Raw genomic sequence first — 21,963 nt, 5'->3', positions numbered from 1 at the left:
CGAAATTTAGTCGCCTCTTACGATCACGCAATGGGGAAACAGGTTTGGTTTGGTTTGGTTTATTTTGTTTAGCGTCCTATTAACAGCTAAGGTCATTTAAGGACGGCCTCCCGTGCGTGCGACATGCATGCGTGTGGTAAGTGCGCATGTGTGTTTTGGGAGGCTGTGGTATGTTCGTGTTAAGTCTCCTTGTGATAGGCCTGAGCTTTTGCCGATTTATAGTGCTACCTCACTGAAGCATACTGCCGAAGACACCCAGCAGTACACCCCACCCGGTCACATTATACTGACAACGGGTGAACCAGTCGTCCCACTCCCAAAATGCTGAGCGCTAAGCAGGACTAGCAACTACCATTTTTAAAGACTCTGGTATGTCTCGGCCAGGGGACAGAACCCAAAGCCTTCCTCACAGGGGCGAACGCTCAACTACAGGCCAAAAGTGAGGCATTGTCAAGAGAAACATTAGGAAGAAGAAAGTTGTTAAGAAAGAAGAGAAAAGATAAGGTCCCAAATTTAGTCACCTCTTACGATCATGCAATGGGGGCAGCAGGTACAATTCTTACGCCCTACCTGCAGGGCTATTTTGAAATGTACCTCCATGCAGATTGTTGTATATATGACAACTTTACAGGTTTTCAATTTTGCTAAAATTTTCACCATATATATTTAACGTGATGGTCCAAATAATTGTCAAATATTTTGGGTGTACAAGAACCGGAAGTAGTTGTACAAATTCCGGAAGAAGTGAACATAGCTTAAAATTGGCTTAAAAATTAAGGTATTTTTGGGGTTTAAGATTGTGTAATTTTTTTAATAGATATGTTTTGTTGCATCAATGCATCTAAGATTTGCAGTAAATATCACTCTAAAAAATGATAACTTTTCGAACCAAAAAAAAAGGGTGCGTTATTTTGACTAAAAATGGAACCCTGTCACACTCCCATGTAGGGTGATATTAAAATGGTCATGGAACAGGCCCCTGGGACCTTTTGAATTTTTCAAACATATCACCCGTTAATTATCAAATTGGCTCGTTGGCAAAAATCAATGTAACCTGTATGAATAAAATGTATCGGTTAACGTTAACTTTAACAACAGTATACATTTGGCTGGACAGCCTTGCCAAGTTCTGTCAAGTTCTGTTATAGTTATCGTCAAGTTCTGTTATAGTTATCGTCAAGTTCTGTTATAGTTATCAAATAACAAATAGGTTATGACTAAAGTTATGACTAACTAATAACAAAAACGTAATAATAAATAAGTGGTAACGAAAAAAACGTCCTTTTTTAAAATGGGAATTTCGCAGAATTAAATCCTGTATTCGTACATAGAGTTTGGCGGTATTACGCAACTGCCTACCACACCATTGTTGATGTGGGTTAATTATAAAAGCTGACTAGTCGAACGAGGACAATTATATGTGGGTATCATACATATAACTCGATCGGAGACCTATACTGTATATTGTTATTTAATTATCTGGTCGGAATTACAAGTTGGGTTTTGGGGTGGGTTTTTTTTTACATTCCATTTCGTAATTTCGGTATTTTTATCTCGTAAAACATAATGGTGTCCTCATTATGAATCATGATATTTTCATTGTGAAGTCAACACTGAGCATCGTGACACTATACGCTTCCTCGTTCCGCCATTACGTATATGTTGGCCCAAGCACAGGGACTTGGAAGTACCTCCCTAGTGTGTATAGCACATTTTCAGATTTTTTTGATTTTTTTTTGGGGGGGGGGGGGGGGGGGGGGGGGGGGGGGGGGGGGGGGGTTAAAATGACACCCTCGGTGTTCATTATATACAGTACCGGAGCTGTCATCTTTTTTTTTCTAATTTTAATCTAGCCTCCCAAAACGTCTGAAAATGTGCTAGGGGATGATAAGATACATATAGTGTAACTAATTCTCAAGTCCCTGTGGGGAAAAGGGTGAAAATATGAGTAGGATGTACATATCGGTTAAACTATTTCAACGTCAAGATAGCTGCCGGAATTATTAACAGAAATATCTTGGATTCTGAGTATACTTTAGACAACAATATATCGCTTTATAGATACTAGGGTAGCGGTTATCATATCGCTGTCATATCGCAGCAACATCCCAGACTCGGTTTCCTGTGCCGTCGTAAGCCCGACTGTAGGCTTTCGTCTAGTTATTTCAGCTGTCCGTTTGTACTAATGAAATACGAGTATGCTTCATAAATTCTTGTAAAACGGAACCTTTACACGGGGGCATATATTCCATTGTTTAAACTCAAATTACTCATAAAATACCCGAACCTATCTTATTTAAAGAAAACATGCTCTCATTGTTGCGTTTTAATAACACTTTATTGTAACGATGGGGTAACTTTTATAACTATTAATACAACATTCAGACAACAGGAAGTTTAAACGTCAATGATATGTGATACCTTAAAACCAAATATAAAGCAAATATTACCCGACACGCTCCTATACATCACGAATACTCCGTAACGCCTGAAAACAAGTATATCGGCTTGATAAAGCTGTCACGATCTGGTCTCAATACAAACGGAAATTCCCTGTTATACGAGAAAAGGTATAGTGATATGGCGACAGGTGGAGATCGAGCACGAGATAGTGTTACCTCATCGGTAAATAACTACCTATTGTTATTACAATGGCAGATTGTAGACCTGCGCAGACATCATATGAGCTTCTGGAGGGAAAACGAGAATACTATCATGTTAAGTTTTTAACGAGTTAAATGACTTCGTGACGTCACCTGTTTATCGAATTTGAATTATCTCAAATGACGGAATCTAACAACGAAGTTTATGATTCCATAATATCTCACGCTTAAGTTTACACTACACTGGTTTAAGTTAAGATGTCTGACAGGGGCTATAACTACTCGTCATGTTTATAGCATCAGATTTAGAATCAAATGATATAATTTCGTAACTACGTCATAATATGTGAAAGAAATATCAAAGGTTCTACAGTACACGACAATATGTGGACGGGAGACGATAGATATACACCAGGTCCTACAGTACACGACAGTATGTGGTCCTACAGTACACGACAGTATGTGGTCCTACAGTACACGACAGTATGCGGACGGGAGACGATAGATATATACCAGGTCCTACAGTACACGACAGTATGTGGACGGGAGACGATAGATATACACCAGGTCCTACAGTACACGACAATATGTGGACGGGAGACGATAGATATACACAAGGTCCTACAGTACACGACAGTATGTGGACGGGAGACGATAGATATATACCAGGTCCTACAGTACACGACAGTATGTGGACGGGAGACGATAGATATACACCAGGTCCTACAGTACACGACAGTATGTGGACGGGAGACGATAGATATACACCAGGTCCTACAGTACACGACAGTATGTGGACGGGAGACGATATATACCAGGTCCTACAGTACACGACAATATGTGGACGGGAGACGATAGATATATACAAGGTCCTACAGTACACGACAATATGTGGTCCTACAGTACACGACAGTATGTGGACGGGAGACGATAGATATATACCAGGTCCTACAGTACACGACAATATGTGGACGGGAGACGATAGATATACACAAGGTCCTACAGTACACGACAATATGTGGACGGGAGACGATAGATATACACAAGGTCCTACAGTACACGACAGTATGTGGACGGGAGACGATATATACCAGGTCCTACAGTACACGACAGTATGTGGTCGGGAGACGATAGATATACACCAGGTCCTACAGTACACGACACTATGTGGACGGGAGACGATAGATATACACCAGGTCCTACAGTACACGACAGTATGTGGACGGGAGACGATAGATATACACCAGGTCCTACAGTACACGACAGTATGTGGACGGGAGACGATATATACCAGGTCCTACAGTACACGACAATATGTGGACGGGAGACGATAGATATATACAAGGTCCTACAGTACACGACAATATGTGGTCCTACAGTACACGACAGTATGTGGACGGGAGACGATAGATATATACAAGGTCCTACAGTACACGACAGTATGTGGACGGGAGACGATATATACCAGGTCCTACAGTACACGACAGTATGTGGTCGGGAGACGATAGATATACACCAGGTCCTACAGTACACGACAATATGTGGACGGGAGACGATAGATATATACCAGGTCCTACAGTACACGACTGTATGTGGTCGGGAGACGATAGATATACACCAGGTCCTACAGTACACGACAGTATGTGGACGGGAGACGATAGATATACACCAGGTCCTACAGTACACGACAGTATGTGGTCCTACAGTACACGACAGTATGTGGACGGGAGACGATAGATATATACAAGGTCCTACAGTACACGACAATATGTGGACGGGAGACGATAGATATATACCAGGTCCTACAGCACACGACAGTATGTGGACGGGAGACGATAGATATATACAAGGTCCTACAGTACACGACAATATGTGGACGGGAGACGATAGATATATACAAGGTCCTACAGTACACGACAATATGTGGACGGGAGACGATAGATATATACAAGGTCCTACAGTACACGACAGTATGTGGACGGGAGACGATAGATATATACAAGGTCCTACAGTACAGGACAATATGTGGACGGGAGACGATAGATACAGTACACGACAGTATGTGGTCCTACAGAACACGACAGTATGTGGGCGGGAGACGATAGATATATACCAGGTCCTACAGTACAGGACAGTATGTGGACGGGAGACGATAGATACAGTACACGACAGTATGTGGTCCTACAGAACACGACAGTATGTGGACGGGAGACGATAGATATACACCAGGTCCTACAGTACACGACAGTATGTGGGCGGGAGACGATAGATATATACCAGGTCCTACAGTACACGACAGTATGTGGACGGGAGACGATAGATATACACCAGGTCCTACAGTACACGACAGTATGTGGTCCTACAGTACACGACAATATGTGGGCGGGAGACGATAGATATATACCAGGTCCTACAGTACACGACAATATGTGGACGGGAGACGATAGATGTATACAAGGTCCTACAGTACACGACAGTATGTGGACGGGAGACGATAAATGTATACAAGGTCCTACAGTACACGACAGTATGTGGACGGGAGACGATATATACCAGGTCCTACAGTACACGACAGTATGTGGACGGGAGACGATAGATATACACAAGGTCCTACAGTACACGATAGTATGTGGACGGGAGACGATAGATATATACCAGGTCCTACAGTACACGACAGTATGTGGACGGGAGACGATATATATATACCAGGTCCTACAGTACACGACAGTATGTGGACGGGAGACGATATATACAAGGTCCTACAGTACACGACAGTATGTGGACGGGAGACGATAGATATACACCAGGTCCTACAGTACACGACAGTATGTGGACGGGAGACGATATATACAAGGTCCTACAGTACACGACAGTATGCGGACGGGAGACGATAGATATATATACCAGGTCCTACAGTACACGACAGTATGTGGACGGGAGACGATATATACCAGGTCCTACAGTACACGACAGTATGTGGTCCTACAGTACACGACAGTATGTGGTCCTACAGTACACGACAGTATGTGGTCCTACAGTACACGACAATATGTGGACGGGAGACGATAGATATATATACCAGGTCCTACAGTACACGACAATATGTGGACGGGAGACGATAGATATACACAAGGTCCTACAGTACACGACAATATGTGGACGGGAGACGATAGATATACACAAGGTCCTACAGTACACGACAGTATGTGGTCCTACAGTACACGACAGTATGTGGTCCTACAGTACACGACAGTATGTGGACGGGAGACGATAGATATACACAAGGTCCTACAGTACACGACAATATGTGGACGGGAGACGATAGATATACACAAGGTCCTACAGTACACGACAATATGTGGACGGGAGACGATAGATATACACAAGGTCCTACAGTACACGACAGTATGTGGTCCTACAGTACACGACAGTATGTGGACGGGAGACGATAGATATACACAAGGTCCTACAGTACACGACAGTATGTGGTCCTACAGTACACGACAGTATGTGGACGGGAGACGATAGATATACACAAGGTCCTACAGTACACGACAGTATGTGGTCCTACAGTACACGACAGTATGTGGACGGGAGACGATAGATATACACAAGGTCCTACAGTACACGACAATATGTGGACGGGAGACGATAGATATACACAAGGTCCTACAGTACACGACAATATGTGGACGGGAGACGATAGATATACACAAGGTCCTACAGTACACGACAGTATGTGGACGGGAGACGATAGATATATACCAGGTCCTACAGCACACGACAGTATGTGGACGGGAGACGATAGATATACACAAGGTCCTACAGTACACGACAATATGTGGACGGGAGACGATAGATATACACCAGGTCCTACAGTACACGACAATATGTGGACGGGAGACGATAGATATATATACCAGGTCCTACAGTACACGACAGTATGTGGACGGGAGACGATAGATATATATACCAGGTCCTACAGTACACGACAATATGTGGACGGGAGACGATAGATATATATACCAGGTCCTACAGTACACGACAGTATGTGGACGGGAGACGATAGATATACACAAGGTCCTACAGTACACGACAATATGTGGACGGGAGACGATAGATATACACAAGGTCCTACAGTACACGACAGTATGTGGACGGGAGACGATAGATATACACCAGGTCCTACAGTACACGACAATATGTGGACAGGAGACGATAGATATATACCAGGTCCTACAGTACACGACAATATGTGGACAGGAGACGATAGATATACACAAGGTCCTACAGTACACGACAATATGTGGACAGGAGACGATAGATATACACAAGGTCCTACAGTACACGATAGTACGTGGTCCTACAGTACACGACAATATGTGGACGGGAGACGATAGATATATACCAGGTCCTACAGTACACGACAGTATGTGGACGGGAGACGATATATATATACCAGGTCCTACAGTACACGACAGTATGTGGACGGGAGACGATATATACCAGGTCCTACAGTACACGACAGTATGTGGACGGGAGACGATAGATATACACAAGGTCCTACAGTACACGACAGTATGTGGACGGGAGACGATAGATATACACAAGGTCCTACAGTACACGACAATATGTGGTCGGGAGACGATAGATATATACCAGGTCCTACAGTACACGACAGTATGTGGACGGGAGACGATATATACAAGGTCCTACAGTACACGACAGTATGTGGACGGGAGACGATAGATATACACAAGGTCCTACAGTACACGACAGTATGTGGACGGGAGACGATAGATATATACCAGGTCCTACAGTACACGACAATATGTGGACGGGAGACGATAGATATACACAAGGTCCTACAGTACACGACAGTATGTGGACGGGAGACGATAGATATACACAAGGTCCTACAGTACACGACAGTATGTGGACGGGAGACGATAGATATATACCAGGTCCTACAGCACACGACAGTATGTGGACGGGAGACGATAGATATACACAAGGTCCTACAGTACACGACAATATGTGGACGGGAGACGATAGATATACACAAGGTCCTACAGTACACGACAGTATGTGGACGGGAGACGATAGATATACACAAGGTCCTACAGTACACGACAATATGTGGACGGGAGACGATAGATATATATACCAGGTCCTACAGTACACGACAGTATGTTGACGGGAGACGATAGATATACACAAGGTCCTACAGTACACGACAATATGTGGACGGGAGACGATAGATATACACAAGGTCCTACAGTACACGACAGTATGTGGACGGGAGACGATATATACAAGGTCCTACAGTACACGACAATATGTGGACGGGAGACGATAGATATACACAAGGTCCTACAGTACACGACAGTATGTGGACGGGAGACGATAGATATATACCAGGTCCTACAGTACACGATAGTATGACGCTGACGGGAGACGATAGATATACACAAGGTCCTACAGTACACGATAGTATGTTGACGGGAGACGATAGATGTATACCAGGTCCTACAGTACACGACAGTATGTTGACGGGAGACGATATATATATACCAGGTCCTACAGTACACGACAGTATGTGGTCCTACAGTACACGACAGTATGTGGTCCTACAGAACACGACAGTATGTGGGCGGGAGACGATAGATATATACCAGGTCCTACAGTACACGACAGTATGTTGACGGGAGACGATATATATATACCAGGTCCTACAGTACACGACAGTATGTGGTCCTACAGTACACGACAGTATGTGGTCCTACAGTACACGACAGTATGTGGACGGGAGACGATAGATATACACAAGGTCCTACAGTACACGACAGTATGTGGTCCTACAGTACACGACAGTATGTGGTCCTACAGTACACGACAGTATGTGGTCCTACAGTACACGACACTATGTGGACGGGAGACGATAGATATATACCAGGTCCTACAGTACACGACAGTATGTGGTCCTACAGTACACGACACTATGTGGTCCTACAGTACACGACACTATGTGGACGGGAGACGATAGATATATACCAGGTCCTACAGTACACGACAGTATGTGGACGGGAGACGATAGATATACACCAGGTCCTACACTATACATTAACCACATGACACCAATATCTAAAATGACTATACGACACCTAAACCGACTTAACAACACTTATAAGAGCCTTTGACGCCATTTGGTCTTTAGCAGATCCCACGTGACGACTCGTGTTCTTTGTATTGTCCCGATTCTTTGATAACGCGTACACAAGTTTGTCCATAAAGAAGAAGTCAGATGCCTTTAGGTATGTGTAAGTCTTGAGAAAATGTTTCATGTCGGAATGAACACTGGATTCATCGAACCCCTCCAACATAACCACTACCAAGTGACGCTCATTTTCCATCAAACTTTGGTGGAAGGCTTTCCGAAACTCCAGAATGCACCATTCACTCTTTAAGAAGTTTGGAGACAACACCATAATGGTGTGCCTACTACGTTCGACACTGTCTATTATGTTATCGGAGATGCAGGCACCGGGAACAAAATGCTTGTGATGGAGACACAATCTGAACTCGTGCGCAGATTCCTCCAGACGACGACACAAATCGTACACCCAGGTTTCATCTAGTGAGCTATAGGATACAAAGGCGTCGAAATCCTTCTCCGCTCTCTCTGACTTTGTCGGAACAGGGACAAACAAACAAGTATTCACCGATGTGAACCTCGTAAATACAAGAACACGGATTTCCCGTCTAAATCTGACAAGAACAATGAGGACAACGAAGCAGAGTACGAGAAGTGGCAGACAGACGTAAAGCACCAGACTTGGCAGATGATTATCCGACGTTTCCCCGCACAGATTCTTGGCGTTCTTTAGGTATTGACCAAGCGTAGACACTGGTCGGCTGCACTTTGCTTCGCCAAGGTAGGCATAGCCGTCGATAACAGCACCTTCCTCCTCCTGGAGAAACTTGACGAAGTCCTGCTGAGAACAGTTGCAAACCCATTGGTTTCCTCGGAGGTTTACGACGCCAGGATAAAAGTTTTTCACGTTTTGTATGCTCGACCGATGTAGAATTGATAGCTTGTTGTTTGACAAGTCAACTGCTATGCGTTTTCCTTTGGGAGGGGGGCTTGCGAAGTCGATATCTGTGATTCGGTTATGAGACAAGTCTATCAGCTCTAATTCGGGAAAGTCAATATGCCACAAGTATTTTGAAAGTTTTTCGGGAGCTCGAGTGAGTAAGAGGCGGGAAATGTTCATTACTTTGAGGCTGGGATATATGCATTTATAAAGAAACTGCTCATTGAGTTCATCCTTGCTGCTAGAGCTGGTCCCCGAATACTCTAGGTAGAGCAAATTGTTGTAGATACACTGGTGCTTTCTTGTGTTATACTGAAGGATCTTCTTCATCAGTTCGTCATTCTTCGTATTCGTCAAGCTCATGTCTCGAATGTACTTGAAATTGGTATTCCTTATAGTCAGTTCCTCCAGAGTTTGGGGATACCCACAGGGATAGATTTCTCGGTTCTTTTCAGCGTCATCCATGTAATATCTCCATATTTCAGTTAATAATACCTCTATAACGGAATCCTCTATCACCAGTTGGCGGATGGAATAGTTCTTCTGTTGCAGTTCTGCGGAAAAGTCTGTATCACTCATACCAACTATGTTACAGGCATGGATACGGAGCAGTTCGAGGTGGTCGGCTTTGATCGGACGCCGCAAATACACGCTGCCCCCTTGCTTGCACGTGATGGACACGTGCACCGGACCAGCACCGTATGCTGCTGTCCACTCCCTTACTAAAGAGAAGTTCCAATTATCCCCTTCATTTATAAGGCAGTATACGTTCATTACTGTGCTGTTCAGATTATTGTCATTTTCGGAGTTCGTTGTATGACCATGTACGATGTCCAGTGTACGGCCTGTGTCCAGTGTACGGTCTGTGTCCAGTGTACTGCCTACCACCACCGTACAGTTAGGTATTGGACCAACTGCAGCTGTACACAGATGTTCAGTTAACACAATAACTGCGAACCACATATACGTGCACATCGTTCCAGTATATGCGATACAATACTACAGACACGCACTGTGCCTAACATTTAACGGGTAGTACAGCGAACGCGGTGACATCCGCTTGTGTGTAACAGGAACTCGGCGACGTGATGTAATTTAAACGATCTTTTCACAGCGGCGGGCAGTATTTACCGCTTACTCTGAAAAGAGTTGTTGTTTTTTTTACTTTCAATTTTTTAAATAGCCGTTGTATGTTTACGATTACTGAATTTAAGTATAAAAATGATTTTGATCTGATTTTGTACATAATTAAAATGTGAAGTGCCATGTTTAGATTACACGGCTCCACCTAACTGTATATGTTACATAAATGATATTTAGATTTATCCCAGCAGGGTGTTGGGTTTTCCTGATAACAAACTGTGTGAACAAGTATACTATGCTATCTCACCCATCAAGATATTTTGGCAAGTATTAAATAGAAATATTTAGTATCTTGTCAATAAATACCGGTACACATATATCCAATGGGTATCTTTGAATGATTTTTTGCCATTTTCATTTGGAAGACTTTAGCTATTTTCTTTCGGCTCAATTGAGTCAATCGATAACATACGACTGTATGTGATTTATTGTGTAAACAGAGACATCCGTGTTTTAGGTAATATAGTACACATGTACAGGATAGACTAAAGTTTGACCTCAATAATGTACCAACACGCCTATTGTGATTTGGTCGCTTGCCTGATATGTATTCTGATAGGTCTAGCAAGACAATTTATTGATTTGATTAATATCATTGATTTGATTAATATTTGAACAAAGTTGGTTTTTGGTAAAAACATAATATCCTGATAAAAAATAGTATAGACGGAAAATTTAAAACTCACCATCTATGACCCAACGTACACAAAAAGCTAATCTATGAAAACCGGAAGTCATCTCCGAAGTCCAAGGGTTCCGTTCTCTTTATCTCTCGGTTACTGGACTCCATCCTTTCTACCCTTTTAATGTTTCCATGTTAAACTGATGACTTTGTCGATAACTTATCAATTTTCAGCTGTCGTGCATCCGCATCTGCATAATTTATTAACCCGGCATGTTTCACCTGCGTAATTCAATCATATTAACTAAATAGATCGTTCCACAGCTGTTCTGTTTGATGTCACTTGAAGCAAGCTTGACGTTAATTAGTAATAAACAATGGTTGTCAACGAATCTGAGATGGAAACAACTGTTTGATATATGAATTACATGGGCACATCACTTTATCATAACTCTGATTGTTGTCAACGAATCTGAGATGGAAAGAACTGTTTGATATATATTAACTACATGGGCACATCACTTTTGCTTATCCTAGCCCTGTGACACAGCGTAAACAGAAAACTGTGATGAATCTGACTTTTTAAACAAAGAAACCATCTGGTAGATAACAACAATACAACCTGAAATGAAATGTAAACTGTATGTGTCATGACACTGTCCGTCATGTGACCTGTGTGTCATGACACTGTCCGTCATGTGACCTGTGTGTCGTGACACTGCCCGTCATGTGACCTGTGTGTCATGACACTGTCCGTCATGTGACCTGTGTGTCATGACACTGTCCGTCATGTGACCTGTGTGTCATGACACTGTCCGTCATGTGACCTGTGTGTCGTGACACCGTCCGTCATGTGACCTGTGTGTCGTGACACCGTCCGTCATGTGACCTGTGTGTCGTGACACCGTCCGTCATGTGACCTGTGTGTCGTGACACTGCCCGTCATGTGACCTGTGTGTCATGGCACTGTCCGTCATGTGACCTGTATGCCGTGACACTGCCCGTCATGTGACCTGTGTGCCGTGACACCGTCCGTTATGTGACCTGTATGTCGAGACACCGTCCGTCATGTGACCTGTGTGTCGTGACACCGTCCGTTATGTGACCTGTGTGCCGTGACACTGCCTGTCATGTGACCTGTGTGCCGTGACACCGTACGTTATGTGACCTGTATGTCGAGACACCGTCCGTAATGTGACCTGTATGTCGTGACACCGTCCGTCATGTGACCTGTGTGTAACGTGACACCGTCCGTTATGTGACCTGTATGTCGAGACACCGTCCGTAATGTGATCTGTATGTCGTGACACCGTCCGTCATGTGACCTGTATGTCGAGACACCGTCCGTCATGTGTCCTGTAAGTCGAGACACCGTCCGTCATGAGACATGTACACATGTATATGTCGTTGCATCGCCCGTCACGTGTATACATAAAGACCCCATCCTTCACGTGACCTCTATAGGTAACGTTGTCTGTATATGTGTCGTATAGCCTTGCGGCATGTGGCATGAATGCGTTGTGACCCCCCCCCCCCCCCCCCCCCCCCCCCCCCCCCCCCCCCCCCCATGTGCATGTGACCTGTGTGCTTGTCACTGCCGTCACAAATAGTATCCTCAAATTTCCCAAATTCCCCTTCCTCTTACATTCCCACCAAAACATAAAATAAAATATTCAAATTACACAGATATTCTTCTTGACTTACAGTATTCCTCGAGACTTATGCATAACCTATCCCTATTTAGTATCGGATCATTACATTTTGGAGTTTACACGTAAAATCACAATTTTAACCATAAGTATACATCTTGTACACCAATTTAACCACGCGTTTCCATGACGACTTTAAAACATCATTACACGTCATTCAGAAGTACCTAGATTATTAATACGCCGAGGTACAGACAAAAATGCAAAAACGTATCGGACTGAATTAAAACAAGAGAGAACAGGTGCATATAAAAACAGACGAAATATCTAGAAACATATCTCGTGTTAAAATGATAAAACTTTCCCAAAACATTACTCGCAACGCACAAAGTATATTTATAGCCCTTCGTACAAGGGCGGAGTTTTCTTTGATTCTAAGTGGCTAATTATGATCTAATGTGACATTTTCATGAAATCGTTTGATTTAGCGACATGAGGTTAACCATACACCCGGACGTATGGCAGTACAGACGTCTTTTGTCACAAACTTTGAACTTCACTATATTTCAAATGTTATTAAACATAATAAACGTCTTAGAGAGATTATCCCAACCGGATACAACCTGATACAAAGGTTCCAGGGAAAACTTAAATATTGAATTAAAGTACTGACTGGTAACGCATTGCGCTTGTATATAATAGGTATATACGTCTTTCTCACGGGTGTAAACGTGATGGTTTATCCCAGACAAACCCACGTTTTCTGTGTCTTTGTTGCGTGGCTAGCCATGTAATCAATCTTCGTGATCACCCGTCAATACTAGGAAAGTCATATTTTCTTAAAAAACTCAGCTGGTTTTCATCAAAATTAGATAAACAAAAGTTTCGGAAGTTTTATGCAATCTAATGTTGCCATTTTCAGGTAAACTTAGGTGCAATTGTAATTACATATTTCACTTCCGGTTGTTATCTTTCCTTATTGAGTCTCGTTATGTTTATATATATACAATATTACATGTATCAGATTTATGTAACTTGTGGGGTGACAATATTACATCTATCAGATATATATAACTTGTGGGGTGACAATATTACATGTATCAGATATATATAACTTGTTTGGTGACAATATTACATGTATCATATATATATAACTTGTGGGGTGACAATATTACATGTATCAGATACGTAACTTGTGGGGTGACAATATTACATGTATCAGATATATATAACTTGTGGTGTGACAATATTACATGTATCAGATACGTAACTTGTACCCGTAAGTTATGGTATCCTTGTTGTACCTGTATTCTTCCGAAATAATTTCAAATCTAGGACAACAATCACTTGTTCATCTGAATGTCCAAAATCTCAAACAAAAACAAGAATCCCAGAGGGCCTGCATCGCTCACCTAGATATTCTAATAATTATAGTAAAATACTCTAATCTAGGTTATATTGTCTCTCCCAACAATGGCTCAAACTAAAGATGAACGACCAAATCCTGTCTCATTCTTGCAATAGAAAAAGGGTTCTAAAGGTTAGGTTTTGCTACATTTCCATTATTGTGCCCCTTTCTCCTGCCCCAAGAGCGTCACATCCTTCGTATATACAACATTATATCATACATCATTATATTATATATCATTTGGCCAAAAATGTCCCTGAACTCATCAAAACCATTAAGTTGTTCGGGACTATATTAGCGATTTAAAAGATTAACCTCTATTACTCTGTTGGGCCCAGCCCCTCTTGCCCCAAGGGAACGCCATCCTCCATTTATACAAAATTAGACCTCCTTTGCCCAATGATGCTCAAGACTATAAATGTCAGCAAAATCCATTCAGGCGTTCAGGAATAGTATGGATTGATTTACCCGAATTTCTCCTAGTGTGTTAACGTTCAAATGACTTTCTGAAGTTTGTATTTTGATATTATGGGGAAAAAACATCGTAGAGGAAGCAGAAATTCGCCAACTGGTGTCTCCCCACCCGACAAAGTTCACGTGCAGCAAATGGCCACCCCTACCCCTGTCTCGTCGTTACATTCAGTGATTACGGACGCTCATAACACAATTTATGATGGGTATAACTTTGCTACGCCTGCTAATGTGAATATGAGTGGCAATTTTGATGGCTATAGTGTACAAAATTCATCGACTCCACTACCCAGTAATGTCTATATACCGACACCAGTAATGTCGCCCAGCACGTGCGGAGCGTCGCCAGCCCTATATACATCTAACATTCCAGTGCGCCGCGACAATGGCCAAAGTCATCATATACCTCCACCACCACCCCTACCCACGGTTCCTCCTCCAACGATGTACATTATTAAAGACCTGCATGATAGGCTCTCGCAATTAGACCAAATTTTACCGAAATTGGACGTGCTCGACAAAATAAATGAAAAAATGAGCAGCTTTGAAACTTGTATCCGAAATATCCAGCAAGAACTGTCAGAAGTTAGGCAAATTGCGGAGCGGAACAAACACACAAACGACAAACAGGAAGAACACCACTATAGTTTGGAATCACGCGTATGTGAGTTGGAGAAAAAAAATGAAACTTTATTGAGGGAAAATCACGACCTATCTGAAAACTTTCTGAGGCTACAAACACAGTCTATGAAATACAATTTATTATTCTCCGGGATACCAGATACTAGTAACAACGATCAGACAGAAAACACGGAAAACACTGTGAAAACCTTTTTGCGTGATACATTGGAACTAGAAAATGTAAATGAGATCGCGTTTGATAACGTACATCGCCTCAGACCGAGGAATGATCGAAAACCCCGTACGATCGTTGCAAAGTTTTCCAAGTTCAGTGACTTGGAGGAAGTCCTAAAAGCAGCTCCAAACAAACTGCGGGACAAACCCGAGCTCAGCGTCCAGCGGCAGTTCCCCCCAGAAATCGCGCGAAGGCGGGGTGCGCTGTACCCTTTGATGAGGGAGCACAAGCGTCGTGGGCACAGGGCTGTACTGAACTATGATACGTTGTATATAAATGGGGATCCCCATCGAGCCCCGCCTCCCAGACATCCACCCACTGAACCACCGCCTCCTGGAAATGGTGACCGCCATTAGCGTCACGCGACAAGAGGTCGGGTGATTGAGGACTTGAAATTTACTTTCTTAAACGTATGTGGTATCAGATCAAAAATATTGTTACCAGAGTTTATTGATATTATAACGTCTAATGACGTCACATTATTGGCTGAAACAAAAACTGATAATTACGATGTTTTAGAGTTACCATCAGGTTTCAGTTATATGGCGAAAAACAGGTCACATGCAAAGCATAAGTCAGGTGGAATAGTCGTCATATATAAAAATAAATTTAAATCATCTATTGTGTTACATGAAACTTTATCAGAGTTTGTACAGTGGTTAGATATTCGTACCTGTAATAAATCACCTAGTCTACTTGTAGGTTGTGTGTATGTGCCACCAGAAACATCAAAGTATACCTCTAATGAAGCGTTTCACGATATTGAAAATGAAATGATTAATCTTATGAAAAATGAACAAAAAATTGTGCTAGTTGGAGATTTTAACGCCAGAACCCAATGTTGCGATGATTATGTAATACCAGACCAACAATTTGTTGAAGTGTCAAATTTAATTGAAACGAATGAAATGCATAAATATTTATATGATTATGAAGTTCTCCCTCAATTAGGAGTACCATTACAAAGATCTAGCCAAGATACTTCAAGACCAAACGCATTTGGCATAAAACTACTGGAACTTTGTAAAAACAATAATCTGTATATTGCGAATGGCAGAGTCGGCAATGACAAATCTACTGGGAAAAATACATGTAAAAATGTAAGTCTTGTAGACTATTTGATCGTATCGTCGAATGTATTTCCTGTGCTTAACGATTTCGAAGTTTTGGATTTTAATCCTCTAATATCAGATGTTCACTGTAGATTAGTATTCCGTATCCATTGCTCGGAGATAATTACTGAAATAGAAGAAAAATCCATATCCGCCGTGAAAATTGGTAAGTGGGTTAAAGAAAAACAAGCGGATTTTGTATACAATTTGCAGTCTGAGAGCGGCGGTAACTGCGCGATTTAAATGACGCAATCGAGAGAATGCATGAGTCTCCCACACCAATATCGCAAAATGATATGAACGATGTTGTGAATAGTCTTACAGACATATTTAAGAAAACGGCAAAAAGTGTCTTGGGTACGAAACAGACGAGAATGGGTAAAAAAACTGTTACACTAGGGAAAGATAAACCGTGGTTTACACGCGAATGCGCAGATAAAAGAAAGGAATTCCATGAAGCTAAGAAACGGTACAAAATCCTCAAAAATAATGAAAATCGTAAAAAGTTAATCAAGAAAAGTAGAGAATATAAAAAAGTAATCAATGCAAATTATAGAAAGTTCCAAGAAAAAACTGAGAACGAAATGAGGAAAACCTCCATGTGCGAACCGAAAGCATTCTGGGATATCTTAAATAGAATTGATAAACAAGATAATGCACTGAGAGTTGACATGCCAATTGATGAGCTACATGATTACTTTAGAAATTTAAATCTGAATCCCAATAATAGTGAAGACGAATTTGAACTTCCGGTCGAGACTGATATACCGATATATGACAATATACTGAACGGCCGAATTAACAGTAAGGAAATATTAGACGCTGTTAAAAAATTAAATAATAATAAAGCGTGCGGAATTGATGATATATATAATGAATACATTAAAAGTACCATTAATGAAATGTTGCCCACATACCATAAACTTTTTAATATTGTATTGGACACGGGCATAATACCAGAAAGTTGGAGCACTGGCATAATTAAACCAATTTTTAAGAACAAAGGTGACCGCAAGGAACTAGATAATTACAGAGCTATAACGCTCGTCTCATGCTTGGGTAAAGTTTTTACGTCGATAATAAATTCTAGACTTTACACTCTATCAGATGAAATTAATCTTATTAGTAGCGCTCAGGCGGGCTTTAGAAAAGGACACTCGACCATAGATAATATTTTCATTTTACACACATTGACATCTTTGTATCTATCTTCCGGTAAAAAACTCTATTGTGCCTTTATTGATTTTAGGAAGGCCTTCGACTCGGTTTGGCGTATAGGTTTATGGCAAAAAATCATAAAAAGTAACATAACTGGGAAGATATTCAATGTTTTATATGGTATGTATTCAAACACTAAATCTTGTGTGAAAAATGGTAATGAAATGTCACAAATGTTCACCTCCAACATTGGTTTAAAACAAGGGGAAAATTGCTCTCCGTTTTTGTTTGCTTTGTATTTGAACGACTTAGAAACTTTTTTTATCGAAAAAAATGTTGATTGTTTGTCTAAGATTGATGAACTATGTCGTGACAATATTGATATGTATGTTAAACTGTTTATTATTCTATATGCTGACGACACTGTTTTAATGTCGGAAACAGCGACTGGCTTACAAACTATGCTAGATATGTTCCAGGAATATTGTCAGATATGGAAACTTGAGGTTAACACAAAGAAAACGAAAGTAGTAATTTTTTCAAAAAGAACAACGAAAGGAAGAAATCGATTTATGGTGTTCAATAAGCAACTAGATATTCGAGATACTTTTTCATACCTAGGTATACTATTTAACTATAATGGAAGCTTTACAGCTGCCAAAAAACAATTGTGTGTTCAAGCCAATAAAGCACTTTTTGCTCTTTATCGTAAGATAAGAAATATAAATTTACCTGTTGATTTACAACTGAAGTTATTCGATTCACTAGTCACCCCAATATTATTATATTCATGTGAAATATGGGGATATGAAAATACAAGTATGTTGGAAAAAATACATCTACAGTTCTGTAAAAGAATTCTTGGTCTACGAAAAAATACATCTAATTTGATGATTTACGGAGAAACTGGCAGGTATCCTATTACTGTTAATATTAAGCTAAGAATGATAAAGTTTTGGTATACTCTTCTAACCAATAAAAGCAAATTGTCTAGTACTATATACAAATTGATGTATACTCTCCATGTAACTGGTCAGACTGAGTTTAAATGGATGAAATATGTTAAAAATATTTTAGATAGCGTTGGACTAAGTTTTGTCTGGATACAACAGAGAAATTGTGTACCTGATATTAAATATCTACAGTCAATTATTACTCAAAAATTACAAGACCAATTTATACAAACATGGTTCAATCAATTAGAAAACACGTCGAGAGGACAAACATATTCTATATTTAAATATCAGTTTGGCTTTGAAGATTATCTTCTGCGACTAAATGTAAAAGATAGGAAAACTATATGTAAATTTAGAACGTCAAATATCAAACTTCCGGTTGAAACCGGAAGATGGACTGGAATCCAGCGACAAGATAGAGTATGTCCACTTTGTAACGCTGGTACTGGAGATGAGTTCCATTTTTTATTTGTGTGTAACAACCATAATGTACTCCAGTTGCGTAGTAAATATATCCCAAATTACTACTACAGAAATCCTAATTACTTTAAAATGAAAGGAATGTTCTCAATCTTTTATAAGAAATTGTATATGAATGTCAGTTTATTTATCCAAAAACTAGTCGAGTTATTATAACACACCTTTATCATCCAGCATTGTGATTATGCAGTATGTAAGCTTTATTATATTAATAATTATATTTATGAAAGGTTAAAATGTATTTTCCCACATTTCCTCTTCAAATTATATTATATTTTGCCTGTCATGCATCCATTCTGTTGAAAATGTCTGACCTCTTGTTATACACTATTATGTGTGTCTGAGTGAAATAAAATCTTGAAAACCTAGTAGGCCCCGCCCCTCAAGCCCCAGGCGAGCCACATCCTTTGTTTGTACAACATTAGATATCTTTGCCATATAATGTTCCAGACCAAATTTCATCAAAACCCATTCATGCAGGCATTCAGGACAAGAAGGGATTTAAAGAAAATATTTACGGACGCCGGACGGACGAACGAACCACGGACGCTGCGCTGTGGCCTTCAGGCCAGGTGAGCTATATACAGAGCTACGGTATATATCTACGTAGATACTTCTCTAGTCAAGCGTTGGTAGACGATTCGGAAACGCTACTTCCGGAGGAAATTACTACTTTTACTCCTAACACTCTTATGGAATTACTTTAACAAGCAACGACATGAAATATATATATATATTGGTAAATCGGATGCTTCCAAGGCCATAGGTCCAGATTTACTACGTCCTAGAGTCCTTACAAACCGCCGTCAGTCCTTTGTGTCTGTCTGGCCTTGTCGTTAACAAATCACCACTTTTGGCGAAGATATCGTCAAGATAGAAACGAGCAAACGTACTGTAACTCCAATCCGTAAGAAAGAAAACCGGGATCAAGTGACCCTCCAAGTGACACGTGTACAATGGATTCGAAAGAAACCAGGGATCTGGTAATATTGTGGATGCAGCGGAGGACTACATTTTTCCGGACCGAAACGGGTCAAAGTCAAAACTGCATGTTAGTCAAGCTTCTGTTGAAACGTCAAAGTCAGAAATAAAAAAAAATCAACAACAAAAAACATGTGCTGATGAAGCAATTAAGTATATAGGATGCTATAAATGTAACAAGACGGGTCACATCACAAGGGAATGTCCAAATGCTAGCAAAACAACGTCATTAACTTGTTATTTAACCATTATTGACGGCCTAGGTCACTTACCGGATGAGGTGAACGGTAGGGATATTAGTTTTGTGAAGGACACTGGTGCAGTTATGACACTGATTAGGGAAGATTTGGTCGACCCTAAGTGTGTATTGGAGGGTCAACGCCAGACTCTGTACACATCTATAGGTCAATCATTTTCAGTGAAAGTGGCTATTGTAGACGTGGAAACCATCCATTCAACATGGAATATGCTCAAGTTGGGCTGGTACCTGACCTGGCCGCAGAGGCACTATCGGGTATGGATATATTGGAGAGGAGACAGATTAATGTAGTAACCAGAGGAGAACAGCGAAAATTATAATAAAGAGGATTAAAATGCTTCTCACCATGAAAACATGGACATATCGGGGAAACATGGACCCTCAGAAATCAAAAATAGTGCTAAAGATAGTGAGCTTAGCTCACTTAGTACTGAGGATGAAGGCAGTCTGAGGAAACTCAAGAGACACCAAAGGTGATCAACACCACCACTATGGGCATATCAACGTAGGTACCCTTAGCGACATGCAGAGATCCCATATCTCATTGATAAACATGAGGAGAAAGGCAACGGATTCACTGGAGGATATTAAGGATGATTCCAATGCAATATTTTGAGAGTACGATGTCCTCAAACGGGAATGGCGGTAGTTAGATGGTATAAGCTCTGGCGTTCAAGTTATTTTGCCTGAAACGTGATCGGGTTAACTCACAAGGGAGCACTCGCGGGTCACTTGGGAGTAGAGAAAACGAGGGAGCGTGTTTTATCTTCGTTCTACTGGCCCGGTGTATTTAAAGATTTGACCAAGCATTGCAGTATTTTTGATGTTTGTCATAAAGTGGCAAAGTAGCGTGGTAATGAGAAAGCGCCATTAATGCAACCTCCGATAGTGAGCGAGCCCTTTTACAATGTTTTAATGGATGTAGTAGGGCCTTTGTCAAAGTCAAAGTCAAAGTAAGGCAATCGTTTTATTCTAACGATCATGGATGACGTGATGCGATACCCAGAGGCGCTTGCACTCATGAATGTGGATGATAAAACAGTGGCCGACAAACTGATTGAGATGTTGTCGCGTGTTGGATTTCCGGAAGTGATTAGAACGGACCGTGGTACAAATTTTACCTCTGAACTGTTGAAATATGAAATATGATGAATTACTTTAAAATTTAGTT

The 21,963-nt window shown here is 41.1% G+C and overlaps 2 protein-coding genes and 1 long non-coding RNA gene across 15 annotated transcripts; 2 read left to right on the top strand and 1 right to left on the bottom strand.

The window, feature by feature from the left end:
- The first annotated feature begins 2,951 nt into the window (after positions 1-2,951).
- On the top strand, positions 2,952-3,280 carry LOC117334705. Its single transcript, XR_004534214.1, has 2 exons — positions 2,952-3,043; positions 3,120-3,280. It is a non-coding gene; the product is annotated as an uncharacterized LOC117334705 (long non-coding RNA).
- Positions 3,281-4,858: 1,578 nt separating this feature from the next.
- On the top strand, positions 4,859-8,751 carry LOC117334703. Of its 13 annotated transcripts, none has more exons than XM_033894474.1 (8): positions 4,859-4,934; positions 5,360-5,410; positions 5,558-6,371; positions 7,015-7,239; positions 7,313-7,773; positions 7,923-8,024; positions 8,181-8,230; positions 8,333-8,751. In XM_033894474.1, the coding sequence occupies exons 3-8, from the start codon at positions 6,188-6,190 to the stop codon at positions 8,736-8,738; spliced, it is 1,428 nt and encodes a 475-aa protein (XP_033750365.1). In that variant the 5' UTR covers positions 4,859-4,934; positions 5,360-5,410; positions 5,558-6,187; the 3' UTR covers positions 8,739-8,751. The 13 variants fall into 13 exon arrangements, with proteins under 13 accessions (XP_033750365.1, XP_033750377.1, XP_033750367.1 ...); XM_033894476.1 differs by lacking the exon at positions 4,859-4,934 and adding an exon at positions 5,511-5,557 and having other exon boundaries at positions 5,397-5,410; positions 5,686-6,371; XM_033894475.1 differs by lacking the exons at positions 4,859-4,934; positions 5,360-5,410 and having other exon boundaries at positions 5,514-5,582; positions 5,686-6,371.
- Positions 8,728-10,682, bottom strand: LOC117334702 (toll-like receptor 4). Its single transcript, XM_033894471.1, has one exon. It carries the CDS (start codon positions 10,670-10,672, stop codon positions 8,768-8,770), a length of 1,905 nt encoding a protein of 634 aa, XP_033750362.1. The 5' UTR covers positions 10,673-10,682; the 3' UTR covers positions 8,728-8,767.
- Between the last annotated feature and the right edge of the window lie 11,281 nt (positions 10,683-21,963).

Source organism: Pecten maximus, chromosome 9 (genome assembly GCF_902652985.1).
Source record: "Pecten maximus chromosome 9, xPecMax1.1, whole genome shotgun sequence".
Taxonomy (NCBI): domain Eukaryota; kingdom Metazoa; phylum Mollusca; class Bivalvia; order Pectinida; family Pectinidae; genus Pecten; species Pecten maximus.
This window is presented reverse-complemented; position numbering and strand designations above follow the sequence as displayed.

Bases quoted from the DNA above. Each gene is read 5' to 3' on its own strand.
- LOC117334702 (XM_033894471.1), bottom strand. From the start codon at position 10,672: ATGTGCACGTATATGTGGTTCGCAGTTATTGTGTTAACTGAACATCTG.
- LOC117334703 (XM_033894472.1), top strand. From the start codon at position 6,392: ATGTGGACGGGAGACGATAGATATACACAAGGTCCTACAGTACACGAC. The intron at 7,774-7,922 runs GTCCTACAGTAC...GATATATACAAG, and splicing joins ACGATAGATATATATACCAG to GTCCTACAGTACACGACAAT. The intron at 8,025-8,180 runs GTCCTACAGTAC...TATATATACCAG, and splicing joins AGACGATAGATATATACCAG to GTCCTACAGTACACGACAGT.